Below are 13,626 nucleotides of genomic sequence, written 5' to 3'. Positions count from 1 at the left end.
CCTAATGTGGGCCACTTGAATCCTTTTAACCTTGGCTTTAGAATAACACTGTATCTCAGAAGGCTCTTTATAAATGACATACTTTTACTCATCGGCTTAATGGTAAACCTTGATTTAGCATTGTTGTAGGCAATATCAAAGATCAGAGGGCACACCAGCTTTTAGGCAGCTCCTATCTACTAGAGGTTCAGGACATCCACAGAAGTGGAACTGTTTTTTTGTTTTGCTTTGTTTTGTTTTGCTTTTGAGATGGAGTTTTGCTCTTGTTGCCCAGGCTGGAGTGCAATGGTGCGGTGTCGGCTCACTGCAACCTCTGTCTCCCAGGTTCAAGCAATTCTCCTGCCTCAGACTCCCAAGTAGCTGGGATTACAGGCGCCCACCACCACACCGGGCTAATTTTTGTATTTTTAGTAGAGATGGGGTTTCACCATGTTGGCCAGGCTGGTCTCGAACTCGTGACCTCAGGTGATTCGCCTGCCTCGGCCTCCCAAAAATGCTGGGATTATAGGCGTGAACCACCACGCCCGGCCAGAAGTGGAACTTAAGAGGGGGTAGGAGGGAGGGAGGCCTGCATAGTGCAGCATGCAGACAAGGGCTAGGGCTCTCAAAGAAGCTTCAGGAAGGAGGTAACATCTGAATTAGATCTCAGGAGAGGGGAAGGTTTGCAGCAGGCTCGGTGGAGAATGAGAGGTACCGTGTCAGAGTCCTCAGCTGAGGGATAAGGAGAACAAAGGCAGAGAGGAAGTGGAGGTTGGTGGGCCAGGTGAGTGGCAGGAAGGGAGGGGGCAGGGAATGGGGCTGGCAGGTGAGCCAGCACTGAATCACAAGACCCCGCTGATGCCCTGGTGAGCAGCTTGGCTGTAGTCAGGCGGAAAACTTGTGAACAGGGGAATGGCTGGTATTGGGCTGTGCTTTAAATGGCAAATCTGATTTTACTTTCTAAATGTTAAACTACCTTTAAGCTTCAAGCAATATGTGTTTTCTGGGAGAGCCCCAGGTATAAGTGCTCACCTGGAGGGTGGAGGTGAACTCAAGACACCCAAGAAGAGGCACCTTGGGGATCCATACTGGTGGAAAGGGCGTCACTCTCGGCACCTCCCTTTCCATGTTGAACAGAGCCAAGCTCTTCCCCAAGGCTCTGCCCTCTGGCTGGCATGCCTTGCCTGCCTTTTGTGTGGCTGGCTCCTTCTCCCTTCCAGGTCTCAGCACTGATGTCTCCCCTCATACAGACCTTCCCTGGCCCCTGTCGCTGCTCCATATCATTCTCTCTCAGTCCAACAAACCACAGATCAGGGCAGTGCAAACCCCAGAGGCAGTGAGGCTCCGGACACCTTCATGTGAGCTGAGTGCCAGCACTATTCTCTTTCCCCTGGCACGTTGTAGGCCACAACTGTGATGAAATACATGAATGCAGGTCCCTTTGAAGTGGAACCCAAGGCTGACCTCCCCAAGCCCAGACCTCCAGGACTCTATCCCTCTTTTTTAATTGCAAATCCAGGATTTGGAATAGGATATTCAGCAGGGAAACCACTGCATGAGTCCCATCAAGATTAGGAAGGATAATCTGTTTTACTCCACCTACAAAGTCAGGTGTTAGTATCATCCAGAAACACCCTCGCAGAAACATCTAGAAGAATGTCCAAATATCTGGACGCTCCATAACCAAGTCGAAACATGAAATTAACCATCGTAGGTCCACCTGGCATCTGTGCACAGCTCCTTAAACTCTTAATCCAATTGACTGGTGTTCTTATAAGAAGAGGAAATTGGAGACACAGGGAGACCCCTCGGGCGCAGGCACACAGTGATGGCCACGTGAAGGGGCAGCAAAAGAAAGGAGAAAGGCTGTGAGCCAAGGAGAGCGACCACAGAGGAATCTAGCTCTGCGGACACCTTGGTCTTGGACTTCCAGCCTCCAGAACTGTGAGAGAATACATTTCTGTTGTTGAAGCTGCCCATTGTGTGGTGTTTATGTGCCAGCAGCCCTAGGAACCCACCGCCCTTCCAAACACAAACAGGGAAAGCCCTGTTGGAATTTTCTTACTCCTCAGAGGATTTTCTTACTCTTCCCTTTTCTCTGGGCTGCTTTGCGTGCTTTGTCGGTGGCATCTTCCTTACCTCCAGGGTTTGCATTTCTTATTCCTCCACTTTCCTGAAAATCAAGGGAAAGTCCTGCTTATATTTTTCCAGGGAGACTGGTAAGGTAGGGCTCAACGAGCTTGGCGATTCTTCACTCACCACCATGTCAGTGGGAGAATCTGGAAATCTCGGTTCTCAAGTCAAGGCCACTAGCCTAGAAAGTGTCTTCATGTGAATTTGTGAAGGGCATCCTTGCCTGACTCAGGGAGTGGACAGTAGGGGAAGGGGGCCTTGGCAAGCATAGCTATGGTGGACTTCAGCCTCCCCTGCGTGCCGCCGCCACCGTCTGCCTGGGCCTCTCCATCCGCTCCGTGTGCTGCATCATGCTTTCACGTTCTCCTTCACCACACACTACAGAGCAAAGAAGGATAGAGCGCCCTAGGAAGCAATGCCTGGGTCAACAAAATATAGTGAATAACAGCAAGAGGAGGTTGTGTTTCTGTTTGCTTGTGTATCTGCGATATTTACGTCCTCTAATAACAGTTGTTCCAACACAGACAATCTTCAGGAGGAAGCTAGGAAAGTGAGTGACAGTTTCTCTGTGTCCACCGGCTTCTTGGATCAAGTTCAGAAAGTGAAATATTTGGGCTGGACGTGGTGGCTCACGCCTGTAACTCCAGCACCTTGGGAGGCTGAGGTGGGTGGATCACCTGAGGTCAGGAGTTTGAGACCAGCCTGGCCAACAGGGCAAAACCCTGTCTCTACAAAAAATACAAAAATTAGTCGATGTGGCGGCGGGTCCCTGTAATCCCAGCTACTTGGGAGGCTTGGGCAGGAGAATCGCTTGAAGCCGGTAGGCGGTGGTTGCAGTGAGCTGAGATCATGCCACTCCAGCCTAGGCGACAGAGCAACACTGTCTCGGAAAAAAAGAAAGAAAGAAAAGAAAAAGTGAAATATTTGAAGAAGCTGCTTTGGCATTTCATGACAGGCCAGCAGGGCCAGCAGGAAGACTAAGTGAAGGCAGGACAGCCCTTCCTCCCCTGCATTCTGGAGGGGCAGAGAGTGAAGGTGGTCTCGGGGTATCTGAGTATTCATCTCCCCTGTGGGAGCAAAGCTCCTCACCAGTGTTCAACCAGGGAGGACTGACTGTGCCCTTGGACTGTCTGTGGCACCGTTGTGGCATCCTGTGGGTCCAGAGAGATACCTTTGGTCTCTGGGCTCCTATGATGTACATGGAGAGACAGGAGAGCAGGATCTGATGAGGACCAAGTGCAGGTAACAGATCATTCCTAGGAGAGAGGGGCTCTGAGGAGCAGGGTTGATCATTAGCAGCTCACACCTCAGTCCGTGCTGGCTGACAGTCCTGTAGACAGGTCCCGTGATCCTAAGTCCCTGGTTTGGGGGATGCGTTTGACCCTAGGTGAGGTACCCTAGGACAATAAGATCATAGTATTTCTTTCATTCTTTCATGTTCTTCATGGTGGCTGTTCACATGCAGGTCCCTCCCAGTCCTCTCTGTGCCCTGGGAGTTCTTTGAGGCTGATAGATGCGCGTCCCGGAGCTGACATGGTGCCTGGCACGTGGGAGATGCTAAGCTGCGGCTGTTGAAATTCACGCTGTAGTTGAAATTCACACTGTAGTAGAGACTCCATATGTTTAAAGACACAGAGTGACAGTCTAGCAAGCAGGCCCCAGCGAGGGAGGTACAGGTGTGATTATAACCCAGAGCAGAATTAAAGATGGAACGTGACCTGGTTTTGTAGGATTTGAAAGTTGGATAAAGACTTGTTCTGGCTTTCACACACACAATTGCCAGGTGTGTAAAACCACCCCTAATCCTCTGGTGGAAACAATGTGTGTGGTGGGGGGGTCTCGGGAATCCAGAGCAATGGCCCAGCCTGGAGTTGGGGGATCTCAGAGGCTGTATCACTCAGGCAAAGCTGATCATGGTGCAGGAAGAAACAACCCCCAAATTGCAGCGGCTTAGACAACAAAGGTTTATTTCTCGCTCACTACATATCCATTGCGGGTTGGTGGGTGGGAGTGGGGATTCTGCTCATCGCTTAGGACCCCAGGCTGGCAGAGGAGGGCTTCAACTGGAGAGCTGCTTGTATGTGGCAACCTGCGCCCAGGCTCTCAAAGCTTCTGCCTGAAAGTGACCCTCTGCTCATGCTCCACTCGCTGGGGCAGCCCCGACCTAACCTCCCAGCAGGCAGCGCATCACACGTTACAGGTGCCCGGAAGAGGAGAAACTGCATCTTTGTCAACAAAGACGACCACGAAGGGGAGACTGCTGATGGAGGGTGGTCAGGAGTAGGGGGGCTTGTTCCTGTCTGCAGGTTCTCCCCTATCTCCCAGGACTGAGCTCAACACAGGCACAGGCTGAGGCCTTTGGAAAGCTGGGCTTGGGGGCTTCTATGAGCTGGCAGGGTTTGCCTTCCTGAAACTTTCTCAGCAGATGGTGAAATCCAGTTTGGAATGCTCAGCTGGGCCCGGCCATTCTAACCTCATCTCAGCCGTCAGCTGTGAAACCACAGGTCAGGGCTGGGGTTGACAAAGCTACCAGGAACCAAAGCGTTGTTTTGTTTTTGTTTTGTTTTGTTTACTTTCAGGAACTAAGGAGAAGAAAAGTGAAGGACAGGAATACAATAATTAATAATAATAATAAAAGAAACTGGAAGCCAAGATGCCCCTGACCATGCTGGGAGCAGTGGAGAATTGGAACAGAGGGATGGATGGGCAGAGGGGACTGGGGAGGATGCCACAAGCCATCAGGGGTCAGAGGCCACCAGGAGGAAGAGTGCTGTGCTCTCGGCCCTCCACAGCGAAGGCCGAGCTTCCCAGCCGAAAACTGACAAAGGAGGAGAGGGCCTAGAAACAGAAGGATGTGGAGTTGGCACCTGTTTCGCTCTGGCTGCCCAGCCTAGATCACATACCACTGACCCCGCTATCACACCTGAGGTGCAGGGTTAACTGTTACTTTCTCTGGGAAGTGTCCCTGATGTCCCACCCACCACAGGGCTGGCCACCCCTCCTCTATGCTCTCTCTCTCTCTTTTTTCCCCGCTGTGATGGAGTCGTGCTTTGTTGCCCAGGCTGGAGTGCAGTGGCACAATCTCAGCTCACTGCAACCTCCACTTCCTGGGTTCAAGCAATTCTCCTGTCTCAGCCTCCTGAGTAGGGGGGACTACAGGCGCATGCCACTATGCCCAGCTAATTTTTGTATTTTTAGTAGAGATGGGGTATCACCATATTGGTTCAGGCTGGACTTGAGACCAGGTAATCCACCTGACCTCAGGTAATCCACCCATCTTGGCCTCTCAAAGTTCTGGGATTACAGGCATGAGCCACCATGCCTGGCCCCTCCTTTACGCTTTCTAAGCATCCTATATTTATTTGCACTCAGCTAGGCTGTGCCCTTAGGACCTAGTACCACCGCAGGAACAAAGACAGGCACTGTGAATTGAGAAGGAATGAATGATGGGGTTTGTGAGGTTCAGCATTTATTCCTCAGGAGGTGACCAGGCTGGTCAGAGGCACCTGGATCTGGGGACAGCTGAGCCCTCCCTGCTGCTCAAGACTGGCCTGGGCACTGCGGTGGGGCCAGTCCTGGCCCCTGACAACTCAAGCTCCTAGGTCCAGCCTAGACTCCAGGGACCTCCAGGCCAGCCCAAGGCTCTTTGAAGCAAGAATCTGAGTCTACTAAACTGTCTTGTCCCACCCGACCCCCCAGACTCCTCAGCTAGCTCCATCCCTGATGGCTACAGCTTCAGATGGCCCCCCATACAACTCACAGATACAGGTTCCGTAGCCTCACCCCTAACTCATCAGGCCCAGGGATACCCTAGTATTAGCCTTTCCTAGGAGGAGGAGTTTGCCCAACTTTCCCGAAACATCCAGAACGTTCCCACAGCTTCTCCTCAGTCTTTCTTTCCTGAATCTCTTGGGAGTGGACCATTCCTAGGCACTGGGAACCAGAAGTACCAACCTACCATCTACCTCTCAATGCCTCGGATTACCCATTTGTAAAACTTGGGCTGCATTTCATGCTTCTTACAGAGTTTAGGGGGCCATTAATATTAAAGCCCTGGATGATCTCTGGAAGACAGGGGCTCCGTTTTCATGATTTTGTCCTCTAGCTGCCCCACAACCTCCCTGGAACCTTCTGGAATGTGCTGCACAGGTCAAACTACAGCAGGGAACACAAGGACTGGTGGGGGCCGGCAAGTGGATGGCCTGGGGCCCGGGAACATTGAACCATGGCAATGACTGTGAGTGTCTTTTCAAAGGGAAGTGGCTCAACGCCACTCGCCTTGTGGTGGGTCTTTGGGCCCCAGGGAGTGCCCAGTCCTGGGCCTGGGGAGGGCAGCAGGGGAAGGGACCTTCAGAAGTGAGGGGAGGCCTGCAGGAAGGGCCTCCAGGTGGGAGTCAGCCTCGGCACCAGGCCCAGCTGCTCCAGCTGCAGCCGAGTGGGCCTGTAGGCCCCCAGGTTGCTGTAGACGGCGGCGGGCAGGCCGTCGTGGGGCCGCGGGGAGAAGTGGGCTTGGGGACTCGGGGCTCCCCAAGGACCGTGGTGGGGCTGGAACCGGGGCGGTGGAGGCGGGTGCGGGGCCGCGGGGCTGCCGGGCCGCGAAGACGCTGACACACTTCGGGTGCGGGGGTGGCTGCCCGCCGAGAGGCCGCTGAAGGGGTTGGAGGACGTGCGGTCACTGGCGGAGCCGCTGCTGCTGCTGAGGCAACCATTGGTGGGGGCTGCTCCGGTCGGGACGGGGGCGACCAGCCGCGGGGACTTCAGGCCCATCACGGGCTTGGAGGAGGCGTAGAGGTGGCGGAACTCCTCGTCAAACGGTTCCACCGCCTGGCCTGTGAACTTGGAGAGGATGTTCCGGTGCACGTGTCCACAGAGCCAGGTGAAGCTGGAGGGGAAGAGGAGACAGTGAGGGAGGAGGAGGGAGGGGGAGGGGAAACAGAGGAGGAGGGGAAGAGAGGGAGGAGGTGGAGGAAGGAGAAGGAGGGAGAGGGGATGTGGGAGGAGGAAGAGAAGGAGGAGGAGGGGAGGGGGAAGGGGAAGGGGAAGGGGAGAAGGGAGAAGAGGAGGAAGAGGAGGAGGGGAGGGGAGGAAGAGGAGGACAGATAGGAGGCTTCGCCGGCCCAGGCCCCAAGACCCTCCTGGGTGACCAGTCTGGGAGTTGTGGGACCCCCGGGGCAGGGACGGAAGGGGACCAACCCCCATGCCCACCGTCCCCTCCTGGCGGGCTTGTTTCATCCAGGCAGAAACGCTGAGAGGGAGACATTGCAACGCCTCTCTTACAGACGACAAAACTGAGGCTCAGGGGCCAGAATGTGTTTGCAGGCGAATAATTAAGAGGCCAGAGCGAATCCCTGGCCTCAAGACTCCCTCCTGGTGCTCAGATTGCAGCCCCTTAGAGGCTCCCTGAGGAGGCAGAAGGGGGCTGAGTCCCAGGCTCCCAGACTCCGCGCTCAGGGGAGTCACCCAGCAGCCCGGGCCTTCTCATCTCCACCTGTGGAATGTGGAGCGCCAGCTCCTTTAACCACACAGGGGTGGGGAAAGCCCCTGCAAAAGGCGGCTGCTCTTGGGAAGCCGGGCTGTGTTTTCATGAAAATCTAAAGCATTCCTGAAAGAGGGTTCGGCTCCATTTTCAGGCACAGGGACCCAGCTGGGATGAGCAGGGGAGGAGCGCCATGCGGCCTGCGTCTCCCGGAGACAATGGGTGGAGGGGATGGTGGGGGGGTGGGGAGACACCCTCAAGGAGAGGCCTGGGGCCACCACTTACAGGTTTTAGGGAAAAACCAAATGCCTAAGGCAGTTATTACTTTGTATGATTACCAGATTTTTTTTTTTTTTTTTTTTTTTTGAGATAGTCTCGCTCTGTCACCCAGGCTGGAGTGCAATGGCACGATCTCGTCCCACCGCAACCTCCGCGTCCCGGGTTCAAACAATTATCCTGCCTAAACCACCCGAATAGCTGGGATTACAGGCGCCCGCCACCATGCCCAGCTAATTTTTGTATTTTTAGTAGAAGCAGGGATTCACCATGTTAGCTAGGCTGGTCTCGAACTCCTGACCTCGTGATCCACCCGCCTCGGCCTCCTGAAGTGCTGGGATTACAGGCGTGAGCCACCGCGCCCAGCCTGATTCCCAGATTTAACCCAAAATCTTTTCTGTTTCCCATGGAAAACTCCTTTCATTCTCCCCCGCCACCCCAACCCCCCGCCAACGCAATGCTTGAAACTCTGGTGACAGCCTAGATCTCCCAAGAGCACCAGGCTAGAGGATCCTGGGCTCATGCACAGGTGAACTTGAAGCAAGGGGAGAAGCATGGTCGGGGGAATGGTCTATGGTCGCCGAGCCAGGACAGCGCCAGAGCTGAGCAGAAACGGGCCCACCAAGGATGGGGTCGCAGCCCCCAGCCCCAGCCCACCTGTCTTGCCACCCAAAGGCCTGGCCTCAGCCCGGGGTTGGGAGTTGCCTGCTCTGCGAGGCAGGGCGGGGCCGCACAAGGCTGGGATAATCCTGGGAACAGCGATGAGGCTTTGTTTAAATCTCACCTCACGCAGGGAACCACCCACACCCCCAGAGAGGTAAGCGGAGCCAAGGACCAGCCCCACCACGGGACAGGAGGCAAGCGCAGGGACAAAGGGCCGCACTACACTCAGAAGCCAGTCGCCCTACGTTGTCTAAATCAGGCTACATGGGGCAATGTAGCTGCTGCTTTGCTCAACAGAACAAGTCCAAAGATGTCCTGGCAACTCCTCAGGTCCCCAGCACCTGTGTCCCCGATTGCACTGTGCCTGGCGCCAGAGCCCCCCCACACCTACACACCTGGGCATCTCGTGCTTTAGCTTTTTTTTTTTCTCCTTTTTTTTGTTTTTGAGACGGAGTCTCGCTCTGTCGCCCAGGCTGGAGTGCAGTGGCATGATCTCAGCTCACTGCAACCTCTGCATCCCAGGTTCAAGCAATTCTCTGACTCAGCCTCTAGAGTAGCTGGGATTACAGGTGCCCACCACCATGCCTAGCTAATTTTTGTATTTTTAGTAGAGACAGGGTTTCACCATCTTGGCCAGCCTGGCCTTGAACTACTGACCTCGTGATCCACTTGCCTCAGCCTGCCAAAGTGCTGGGATTACAGGTGTGAGCCACTGTGCCTGGCCATGCTTTAGCTTTTATACTTTTGATCACAGCCCATGAGCAGAAATACATTTTATTTATATTGTTGTTTGGCCCATAAGTACATAGCATTTATTTAATCATCTTCAGCTCATAACCACTCTACTCATTGGTCTATTCATCACCCATTTTCACTTATTTAGCTATTTAATTGGTGATTTTAAGTAATATAGTAAGCACTTATGAACCCACTACCTAAAAGAAAAGGTCACATCTTTTCAAAAACTTTTTTTCTCTTAAAATTTTTTTTTGGCAGAGATGGGGGGTCTTGCTATGTTGCCCAGACTGGTCTTGAACTCCCGGCTTCAAGTGATCCTCCCTGCTTGGCCTCCCAAAGTGCTGGGATTACAGGCATGAGCCACCACACCTGGCCAAGGTAGCATCTTGAGGATAGTCCACATCAAGCCATAGTGTCCCTCCTTGCATCCCTTTCCCAGGACCCCTGAACTAGAACTCAGCACGTCATGAATCCTGTGATCATAACAACCTTGCTTTCATTTTTCCATAATTAAAAAATTTTTTTTGTCTTTTGGTTTTTTTATTTTTTTGAGATGGAGTTTCACTCTTGTTGCCCAGGCTGGGGTGCAGTGGCATGATCGCGGCTCACTGCAACCTCTGCCTCCTGGGTTCAAGCGCTTCTTCTGCCTCAGCCTCCCAAGTAACTGGGATTACAGGCACCTGCCACCATGGCTAGTTTTTCTATTTTTAGTAGAGACAGAGTTTCGCCATGTTGGCCAGGCTGGTCTCGAACTCCTGACCTCAAGTGATCCACCCACCTTGGCCTCCCAAAACGCTGGGATTACAAGTGTGAGCCACTGTGCCTGGTCTGCAGTACTTCATTTTTGACTGTTGTGTAATACGGCACTGATGGCTGTCTCGTGGTGCATTCATCACCTCCCTCTGCTAAGCATTTGGGTTCTGTTGTGAACAGTGCTGCCGTGAACATTCTCATATGTCTTCTACCATACATGTGGACCAGCTTCTTGTGGACATATACCTAGGAGTACAGTTGGTGGGTTTTAAACTAGGTGAATATTCCGCTTTTGGCGAAAAGGCCAAAATCTTTCCACAGTCATTGTCCCAATTTGCAATCCCATCAACAGTATGTGAAAGATCCCTGAAATCCACCATTTGGTATGGTCAGTCTTTTTCATTTCTGTGCTGGTTGGAGAGGTGTGAAATGGGGACTCATTCTAGCCTCGACTCACATTTTCCGGATCTCTCATGACACTGCGCATCTTTCCACATGTTTTTGTTTTGTTTTGTTTTTGTTTTTTAACCATGTGTTGCCTCCTTGGTGAAATGCCTGCTTACGTCTCCCACCCACTTTTCTGCTGTGCTCTTGTGCCCTTGTGAGTCTCAGCACTAATCTCTGTCAGCTGTGTGCATCTTCAATCGCTGCTTCCAGTTCATAACTGACTTTTCACTTGCTTTAAGATATCTTTCCTTCCTTTCCTCCCTCCTTCCTTCCTTCCTTCCTTCCTCTCCTTCCCTCCCTCCCTCCCTCCTTCCTTCCTTCTTTCCTTCCTCCTTCCCTCCCTCCCTCCCTCCTTCCTTCCTTCCTTCCTTCCTCTCCTTACTTCCCTCCCTCCCTCCCTCCCTCCCTCCCTCCCTCCCTCCTTCCTTCCTTCCTTCCTTCCTTCCTTCCTTCCTTCCTTCCTTTTCTCATTCTATCCCCCAGGCTGGAGTGCAGTGGCTCAATCTCGGCTCACTGCATCCTCTGCCTCCTGGGTTCAAGTGATTCTCCTGCCTTGGCCTCCCCAGTAGCTGGGACTACAGGCGCCTGCCCCCACACCAGGCTAATTTTCGTGTTTTTAGTAGAGATGGGGTTTCACCATGTTGGCTAGACTGGTCTTGAACTCTTGACCTCAGGTGATCCGCCTGCCTCCGCCTCCCAAAGTGCTGGGATTACAGAGGTGAACCACTGTGCCCAGCCAAGATGTCAATGAACCAACATTCTTAATTGTAATATCATCAGATTAAGCAAACTTTTATGGTCAATGCTTTTTTTTTTTTTTAAAGAAATCTACTAAGAGTTTTAAAGTTTATTTTCAACATTCAAATTCTTTTCATAAATTGCAAGTTGATTTGTAAACAAATGCATGCGAGGTGGGTAGTAATCCCGTTTTACACACGGGGGGGTATTTTTTCCACTTCCTCCTTTCCCCACTGCTCTGACATGCTCTGTCATGTGTGAGTCTGTGCCTGAGCTTTCTGTTCTGTGTGTCAATTTGTCCCTCTTCCAATGCCACATTGTCTTGATTACCGCAGTTTCATGACAAGTCCTGAACTCTGGTAGGGCAAGTTCTCCCTGCTTGTTTTTCTTCTTTGGATTTATCTTGGCTATTCTTGGAAAAGCACATTTTACATCATGACCTACAAGTACATAACCACACAATAATTTCCAGAACATCCTTTACCTCAGTGTGCTCTGATTTTTTTATTCTATTCTGTGTCATGTAAAAAAATTCTAGACATCATCTACTAAATTGATTTCACACCCCACTAATGGATGGTAAGGCACAATTGAAAAACTGTAATCTTTCAGGACACTGAATGCTCAGAACCCAATGTGCTTTTATTCATTCATTCAACAAATATTTGTGGCCATGTATAATGCATCAGATGCCGTATTTACTATACCTTATGCCAGGAAAGCAACAGAGAAGAAAACATACCCAGTCCAGTCCCTGACCTCATGCTGTTTATAATCTTGGCTAATCAAGTTCATAAATAAATAATTCCAAATCATGATGGGAGTGAAGCCATGGAGGATAAGAGGGCTCAGGAGGGGGTGATCAGAGGTCTCTGAGGCAATGATCTGGAAGCTGCCACCTGAAAGATGAGGAGTTAGCAAGATAGAGACAGCAGGAAAGAGCTCTCCGACGGAGGGCACGAACACCAAGTGCAAAGGCCCTGAGACTTGAAAGAGCACGAAAGACCCAGGAGGCGGCCAGTGTGGCTCCAACCCCGTGGAGGAGTGGGGGCATCCTACTGAGATAGACGCCCTAGTAAGGATGTAGTTTTTTTGTTTTTTTTTTTTTTCCCTAGGAGCAGTGGTGAGTATTGAAGGACTTTAAAGTGGTTTGATCTGGTTTGTGTTTCTGTTCGTGGGAGAGAAAACCCATGGGCAGGAGGCCAGTTAGAAGCCAGGATGATGCCTTGCTGCTGCTGTTCTCCGTGCTGTTCCCAATGCCCAGTTTTGCCTGCCTCTCCCCCACCCCATGAAACCATTCTCATCCTTCAAGACCCAACTCCAGCCAATGGCACCGACCTCCTGGACCTGCCAGGCAGAAGTGGTGGCTCCCTCTCAGCTGACCCCAGAGCACTTCCTTAGCTCCTGCTGACCTCAGAGCACACACACACATCCCCTCTGGCCACTCGGCAATTTTTCTGGATGGCACTGGCATGGCACCTATGCTGGGGTCACGCCCTCAGCCAGCCCTTCAGTGTTGAAATGCACAACGTCAGCCCTCTAGCCTCAGCGGAGGAAGCAGGGCTCTTCAGTTTGGGAGAACCATATACAACCAGAAGGAGGGGCCAAAATATCTGAAGCCCCAGGTAGCTGGGCTAAAAGAAAGGGATAAAGGGCCTGCCTCTTCTGGTTTTTTTGTTTTGTTTTGTTTTTACTGGAAACAACTCTAAGGGGAGACTGGTGCTGGGGAAGATGATCCCCTGAAAGGTTAGTAAGCAGATCACCTTTGAATGTCAAGGGCAAAATCACTGTTGGTGTCCTGTGCTCCCTCCAGGAGCTGGCTCCTCCACAACCCTCAGGAATGACAGTAAACACAAATGGCCCTGCATGTATTCAGGCTACAGCCACCTTCCTCCTGGGCTGCACATCTGGCTAACAAGCCCAGCCCCCAGCTTCACAGGGATTAGAGAGCCAGTGACCCTAGTCAAGGAAGCTGGTGACCCTGGGTCAGTTGCCTCCCCTTTCTGTGCCTAAATCCCCCGCCCCACCTCTGTCAATGAGGAGGATGATGGGATGATGCCTTCTTCAAAGTGTTGTCATAAGGATTAAATCTTTATTAAAATCTGTTTTTGTTTTGTTTTGTTTTGTTTTGAGACAGTCTTGCTCTGTCGCCCAGGCTGGAGTGTATCTCAGCTGACTGCAAACTTCACCTCCCAGGTTCAAGTAATTCTCCTGCCTCAGCCTCCCTAGTAGCTGAGATTACAGGCGTGTGCCACCACACCAGCTAATTTTGTGTGTGTGTGTGTGTGTGTGTGTGTGTATATATATATATATTTTTTTTTTTTTTTTTTTTTTTTTGAGACAGAGTCTCACTCTGTCGCCTAGGCTGGAGTGGATCTCGGATCATTGCAACCTCTGCCTTCCAGGTTCAAGCAATTCTCCTG

General features: G+C 51.8%; 1 protein-coding gene across 4 annotated transcripts in view; it reads right to left on the bottom strand.

Moving 5' to 3' along the window:
* Positions 1–3,980: 3,980 nt before the first annotated feature.
* Positions 3,981–13,626, bottom strand: part of FAM83A (family with sequence similarity 83 member A) — a 32,283-nt gene continuing 22,637 nt past the window's right edge. The window contains exons 5-6 of one of the 4 annotated variants that reach the window (XM_073018659.1): positions 6,735–6,994; positions 3,981–4,694 (exon numbers count right to left, since the gene is read on the bottom strand). In XM_073018659.1, coding sequence (XP_072874760.1) covers positions 4,639–4,694; positions 6,735–6,994 — 316 coding nt within the window. In that variant the 3' untranslated portion in view covers positions 3,981–4,638. Of the gene's footprint in view, positions 4,695–6,462; positions 6,995–11,753; positions 12,103–13,626 lie in introns of those variants that run through there. The other 3 variants (XM_038000181.2, XM_008001470.3, XM_038000182.2) reach the window with 3 other exon arrangements.

This window comes from Chlorocebus sabaeus, chromosome 8 (genome assembly GCF_047675955.1).
Source record: "Chlorocebus sabaeus isolate Y175 chromosome 8, mChlSab1.0.hap1, whole genome shotgun sequence".
NCBI classification, from domain to species: domain Eukaryota; kingdom Metazoa; phylum Chordata; class Mammalia; order Primates; family Cercopithecidae; genus Chlorocebus; species Chlorocebus sabaeus.
Note: the sequence above shows the minus strand (reverse complement) of the source record. Positions and strands in the feature narration are given on the sequence as shown.